Raw genomic sequence first — 6991 nt, 5'->3', positions numbered from 1 at the left:
TTATGAACAGCCCCTCTCCAGCTTTCCTGGAGCCCCTTCAGGTACTGGAAGGTCACTATAAGATCTCATCAGAGCTTTCTCTTCTCCAGGCTGAACAACCCCAACTCTCTCAGCCTGTCCTCATATGGGAGGTGCTCCAGCCCTCGGATCATCCTTGTAGCGCTCCTCTGGACCCGTTCCAACAGCTCCACCTCCTTCTTACACTGAGGATTCCAGAACTGGACATAGTACTTCAGATGATATCTCACATCATTGGCCCCATCCCTGTCCCCATCCCCACTCCAGTTCCCATCTCCATCCAGCTCCTCCTCATTCCTGTCCCCATCCCCGTTCCTGCCAAGGGCTCCTGGCAGCACGACCCAGACGTGTCTGGCTCCACAGACATTCCGACGCCCCTCTCTGTCTTCGGCTTCTACCTCTGGTCCAAATCATTCAGCTTCACCCCCGAGGTCTGGTGGGACGTGGCTTCATCCAGATCCGCTGGTGGCAGCTCTGCAGCACCCACGGGGATGCCTCTGCCTGCTCCCAGCACTGGTCAGTCCTGCTCATGGAGCTCTGGCACAGCTCCCAGATCACAGAATCGTTAAGATTGGAAAATATCTCCAAGCTCATCCAGTCCAACCACCAGCCCAACCCCTCTGTGACAATTAAACCATGTCCTGAAGCACCACAGCCACATGGTTTTCTGAACCCCTCCAGGGATGGAGACTCCACCCCTGCCCTCGGCAGCCTCTGCCAGGGTTTCACCACTCTGCCAAACGTTCAGTCAATCCTGTGCAACTGCACAGCCCCTTGTGCCTCTCCACCTGGAATCCCTGACCTAGGTTTTGCCAGGGGGCAGGAAATGGTGTGAATTTTCTCTTTCTGGAATAAGGATTTAGATAAACACACCAGGCTTTTTTGAAGGGATGAGAAAGTGTTGTGCCTTACAGAGCTGCACTTTGGTGTCTTTTGGGGAAGGAGAAGAAACCTTTTTGACTTCGGGAAATGGCTTTCCTGTCTTGGAGCAGAGGGCTCTCTGTCTTCAAGAAGACAGCTGAGTGCTCGGGATAAAGAGAGGAGAAGCTGGGAGAGACAGTGCACTTGGCTGGAGCAGAAGGACTTCCTCTGGGAATGCCAAAGGAGGAACTTGGCCTCACCGCAACGAGAAGCAATGCATGCACACGGTGAAAAGCAGACTTATATGGGAAAATCCATGCTTCACCTTTCCCCAGGCAAGGAGGCTTCCCAGGCCCATCCCTGCTGCAGGACAGAATCCCTCCCTGCTCTCATTCCAAGTCCTTTTGAAAGAATCACTCATTCTTTCTAAAGCAAATCTCTTCTTTATTCAATGTCTCCCTCTTCAAAACAGGGCAAAAGAGAAGATCAAACTGTGACGGTGATGGAGAAAGGACGGGATAATGTGGCAACATGCCCAGGGTTTCACCACCACCTTTCTGTACCTGGAACAGAACAATGGCTGCATTCAACCTCAGTAAGAAAGAACAAAAACATTGCTGTATTTAATCAAGGAAGCTCTATGGCAGTACTGCCCACAATTCAACATCTCTCAACCCAACACCTGATGAATACCCAATGTGAGACATCGCTGTCTCAAATTGGTCACAGAGGGATTTGCTTTTGATTCATGATGCAACAACGCATTGGGACGCAGCCAACAGCTCAGTCAGCAACATTGGTGACGGGTATCACTGACGCTGGTCATGAGTTGCTGTGGGAAAGGACACCGGGCTGACCAACATTGTGTCCCAAGCGCAGTGCAAAGGCACCTGCACCCATACACGGGAAGTGATCCTGCCCCTCTACTCCTCTCTTGTGAGACCTCATCTGGAATACTGTGTCCAGTTCTGGAATCCTCAACATAAGAAAGATATGGAGCTGTTGGGACGGGTCCAGAAGAGGCTACAAAGATGATCTGAGGACTGGAGCACCTCCCATAGGAGGACAGGCTGAGAGAGTTGGGGTTGTTCAGCCTGGAGAAGAGAAGACTCTGAGGAGATCTTACAGCGACCTTCCAATACTTGAAGGGGCTCCAGGAAAGCTGGAGAGGGGCTGTTCATAAAGGCTTGTAGGGATAGGATGAGGGGGAACGGGTACAGACTGGAGAGGAGCAGATTTAGACTGGACATTAGGAAGAATTTCTTCACCATGAGAGTTGGGGGACGCTGGCCCAGGTTGCCTAGGGAAGCTGTGGCTGCCCCATATCTGGAGGTGTTCAAGGCCAGGTTGGATGGGCCTTGGGCAGCCTGATCCAGTGGGATGTCCCTGCCCATGGCAGAGGGGTTGGAACTGGATGATCTTTAAGGTCCCTTCCAACCCAAACTATTCTACGATCCTATGATTTGAAATGATCCCAGAGAAATTCACTTGGTACAGTGTGGCCTTAAAACTGCTGGCACCATAAGAGGCCATCGGGGGCAGTTTAAATGGATTAAAAACTCCTATAGGAACAGATCCCAAAATGCATCCAATGGGAAAACATAAAGCAGCACGTCAGAACCTCGCACTGCACTCCAAAATTAAATCCTCACACAACACCACATAATAATTTTATCAATTACTTGGGTAATTCAATGACCTTGTCTATATAATTTACAGGGATAGACTGTGAGGACAGAGCAAAGGTGAGGAATCTGAGGGCTACTGTTAGCAAAACTGGCCCAATCCTAACAGGAACCAGCAGCCGCCTTTCTACCCAGCCCTCTGATGAATCCGCCTGTACCCAAATCACCCCAGGGACCACCACGCTGGCTCTCTGGATCCAGCTGGAGACCCACTGGCCACGATGTTTGTCCTAAAACGTCCCTCAATGGTTTTAAATTAGAAGGGGGAAAATTTAGATTGGACATTAGGAAGAAATTCTTCATAACGACAGCGGGGAAGCCAGGTTGCCCCACCCCTAGAGGGGTTCAAGGCCAGGTTGGATGGGGCTTGGAGCCCCTGATCCAGTGGGAGGTGTCCCTGTCCATGGCAGGGGGTCGAACTGGATGGGGTTTGAGGTGTCTTCCAACTCAAACCATCCCATGATTCTTTGATCCCAGGCAGCAAAACCTGGCATACACCAGGCCTTTCCCTCCCTCACCCCCCTTAAGATGCCCCATGGTTCTTCTGCCGTGGCACTGCCCCTGACCGCGCTCCCAGATTCGCACCCTGGGATCACTCAGGGCAGCTCCGTTTCCTCGTCCCTGAGCACGCAGTGGACGCGCTGCTCTGTGTCGTAATACACCGGCCCGCGGCGCAGACGTGGCTCCTCCCGCTGGTACCAGAGCTGCTCGCTGAACTCCGGGAAGAAGAAGGCAATTTCTCTGCTGGCTGAGGCTGGGGAATCTGCTAGGAAGCAGAGGGAAAGGAGATGAGAGCTGCCAGCCTGGCACCACAAATACCCGCTGAGCTCCCAAGGGAAGGGCAGCACCATCAGGAGAAGCACTAGGCTCGATCACTGCGGGACAAAAGTGAGCAAAGCTTGCAGAAAGGAGCGAATCCTCCACTTTGCCTCTCAGAACAGAAAGCTAGCAAAGACAGATGCCATCCCATCACCCACGCACCCTGAGCTCCGGTCTGGGCCCAACACTCAGCAAAGACAGATGGGGCTACCTGAGCCGTGAGTGGTATTCCTGGTGTCCGTGAGGCCATAAGTTCCTCGGATGGAGTCTGGAACGCTGTTTCGGGCTCGGAATACTTTGGTGGGTCCCATCAGGGATCTCCAGAGGGGAACAGCATCCTCATGGGCCAATATATAAGCCCACATGGGGCCACTGAGGAAAGAACCAGGGAAGAGCAGGAGCAGATATGGTTACAGAGGGCACAGCTCCCTCGTTCCTAGAAATACAGCAAGCGCAAGGAATGCAACCACCACGCCGCGCTCTCCAGGAGGGAATGCAGACTGGCCATGCTACCAGACACGGAGACCATGGCTCAGAAGCAAAGCATTCCCAGAAATGACCTCCTTCATGTGATGGCATCCTCACACCTCCAGGCTGCCACCCCACCAAGTGCTCATGTGGTCCCAGCAGAGCTGGATCCTGACATTTCTGCACCCCTGAGCCCAGTGCTTTCCCTTCACTACACCACCAGCACCAGCTCCCAAGGAGACACATCCCCGGCCGCAGTGGACCCCTCTGGACACAGGAGCATTGCGGGAGCGAGCCAAGTCCAGCCGCGACGCACAGCGGTCTCCCTCAGGCAGGCACCTGGCCATGAACTCCACCAGCCGCTGGTAGAAGAACCGCCCTGCGGGAGACAGGAAGGATCATGGAATCATTCCCATTGGAAAAGACCTTACAAATCATCGAGCCCAACCCTTAGCCCAGCGCTGCCAGCTCCACCATGGAACCACATCCATCAGCACATCCACATGGCTTTAAACCCCTCAGGGATGGAGACTCTGCCACTCTTCCAGAAAAGAAATTTTCCCTAATGTCCAATCTGAACTTCCCCTGGAGCAACCTGAAGCCACTAGCTTTAAACTCGAAGAGGAGAAGTTTAGACCGGATATTAGGAAGACGCTTTTTACGCTGAGAGGCGGGAGGCCCTGGCCCAGGTTGCCCAGAGCAGTGGGGGCTGCCCCATCCCTGGAAGGGTTCAAGGCCAGGTTGGATGGGGCTTGGAGCCCCTGATCCAGTGGGAGGTGTTCCTGCCTATGGCACACGGTGGAACTGGATGGGCTTTGAGGTCCCTTCCAATCCAAATCATGCCATAATTCTATGAAACCTCTTATCCTATCACTTATTACTTGGGAGAAGAGCCCAGCACCTGCCTGGCTCCAGCCTCCTTTCCAGGAGCTGCAAAGAGCTATGAGGTCTCCCCTCAGCCTCCTCTTCTCCAGACTCAACAACCCCAGGTCCCTCACTGCTCCCAGAACCCCGGGGCTCCACCTCCTTCCCCAGCTCCGTTCCCTTCTCTGGACATGCTCCAGCCCCTCAATGCCCTTCTTGGAGTGAGGGACCAAAACTGAACCCAGGATTAGAGGTGTGGCCAAACCAGTGCTGAGTCCAGGGGGAGGATCCCTGCCTTGCTCCTGCTGGCTACCCCATGGCTGATCCAAGCCAGGATGCTGGCGGCCTTCTTGGCCACTTGGGCTACTGCTGGCTCATGTTCATTGTCAACCAACACCCCCAGGTCCTTTTCCATGGCGCAGCTTTCCAGTCACTTGTCCCCACGCCTGGAGCTTCACGGGGTTGTTGTGTGGCAAGTGCAGGACCCGGCATTTGGCCTTGTTGAACCTCATCCCGTTGGGGTTCATGGATCCAGCCTGGCCAGGTCCCTCTGCAGAGCTTCCCTGCCCTCCTGCAGATCAACACGCCCTCCCAGCTTGGTGTCATCCACAAGATGACCAAGGGAGCGCTCTTCTCCAATATTGCAGCTCATTAAAGTGTCCAATATGTTGTCTTGACCCAAAATTATTGTAATGACTCTTGACTTTACTCAAATAGTTTGTGTCTTCTCCACGGGGATCAAACTGCCTCTCCCAGCATCTGACAGCCCTTTCCATGCAGGAATCTCTCCCAGACCCCAGCCTCCCCCAGTCCCTCCCATCCCCCTGCTCGCTCCCCGGGTGCAGATGCTCCCGCTGTCCCCGGCTTACCCGCGTGCTCCTGGTAGAAGTGGCGGCTCTGCCCAAGCTCGCAGCGCAGCTGTTTGGCGCGCACGATGAGGAACTGGTTACGGAGGATGATTTGGTGCACGGCCTGCGGGGTGAGAGGGGCGGCTGGGGTGGGGGAGCATGGCCCAACTGGCCCCACAGAGCCCCGTGGGGCAGAACGGAGCAGGGCAGGGGGGAATGGGGCACCATGGAACGCAGCAGGGTGGAACGCAACGGGGCAGAATGAAGCAGGGCAGAATGGAATGGAACGGGGCAGAACAGAGCAGGGCATAATGGAATGGAACGGGGCAGAACGGAGCAGGGCAGAATGGAATGGGGCAGAACAGGGCAGAGTGGAACGTAATGGGCAGAATGGAATGGAATGGGGCAGAATGGAGCAGGGCGGAATGGAATGGAATGGAATGGAATGGAATGGAATGGAATGGAATGGGGCAGAACAGGGCAGAATGGAACAGAACAGGGCAGAATGGAACAGAACAGAACGGAATGGAATGGAGTGGAACAGGGCAGAATGGAATGGAACAGGGCAGAATGGAGCAGGGCAGAACGGAGCAGGGCAGAATGGAACAGAATGGGGCAGAATGGAGCAGGGCAGAATGGAATGGAATGGGGCAGAATGGAACGGAATGGGGCAGAACTGGAACAGGTTGCCCAGGGAAGCTGTGGCTGCCCCATCCCTGGAGGTGTTCAAGGCCAGGTTGGATGGGCTTTCGGCAGCCTGATCCAGTGGGATGTCCCTGCCCACGGCAGAGGTTGGAACAAGTTGATCTTTAAGGTCCCTTCCAACCTAAACTATTCTATGATCCTATGACTGGGGCAGAATGGGACGGACTGGAACGGAACAGAGCAGAACGGGATGAAGCGGAATGGAACAGGGCAGGACAGGGCAGAATGGGGCAAGATAGGATGGAGCAAGACCGGGCCGAATGGGGCTCAATGGGGCAAAGTGGAGCGAGACAGGGCAGAACGGAGCGGAGCACAATGGAACAGGGGCAGAACGGGGCGGGACAGGGCAACGCGGGTCGCTGCCCTCACCTCGAGCACAAGCGGATGCGCCACGGCGTCCGGCTTGAGCAGCGCCAGCGTCAGCGCCAGCGGCCGCGACCCCCGCGCCGCCATGGGCACCGCCGGCAGCGGCCCGAGCGGCTGCGATTGGCTGGGAAGGGGCTGTGATTGGCTGGGGAGAAAGGAGAGGGGCTGTGATTGGCTGGGGTGGGGCTGTGATTGGCTGGGGAGAAAGGAGAGGGGCTGTGATTGGCTGGAGAGGGAGGGGAGGGGCTGTGATTGGCTGGGGAGAGAGGTGAGGGGCTGTGATTGGCTGGGAGAGAGGGGAGGGGCTGTGATTGGCTGGGGAGGGAGGGGAGGCTATTGGTTGGGGAGGGAGGGGAG

At 55.4% G+C, this 6991-nt stretch overlaps 1 protein-coding gene across 2 annotated transcripts; it reads right to left on the bottom strand.

Annotated features, from left to right (window-relative positions):
• Nucleotides 1–319: 319 nt before the first annotated feature.
• NME6 (NME/NM23 nucleoside diphosphate kinase 6) lies at nt 320–6757 on the bottom strand. Of its 2 annotated transcripts, none has more exons than XM_054086989.1 (6): nt 6638–6757; nt 5585–5687; nt 4191–4230; nt 3595–3755; nt 3150–3330; nt 320–1442 (listed from the first exon to the last, which is right to left on the bottom strand). In XM_054086989.1, the coding sequence occupies exons 1-5, from the start codon at nt 6719–6721 to the stop codon at nt 3161–3163; spliced, it is 558 nt and encodes a 185-aa protein (XP_053942964.1). In that variant the 5' UTR covers nt 6722–6757; the 3' UTR covers nt 320–1442; nt 3150–3160. The 2 variants fall into 2 exon arrangements, with proteins under 2 accessions (XP_053942964.1, XP_053942965.1); XM_054086990.1 differs by having other exon boundaries at nt 333–1442; nt 3150–3327.
• Between the last annotated feature and the right edge of the window lie 234 nt (nt 6758–6991).

Source organism: Cuculus canorus, chromosome 23 (genome assembly GCF_017976375.1).
Source record: "Cuculus canorus isolate bCucCan1 chromosome 23, bCucCan1.pri, whole genome shotgun sequence".
NCBI classification, from domain to species: Eukaryota; Metazoa; Chordata; class Aves; order Cuculiformes; family Cuculidae; genus Cuculus; species Cuculus canorus.
This window is presented reverse-complemented; position numbering and strand designations above follow the sequence as displayed.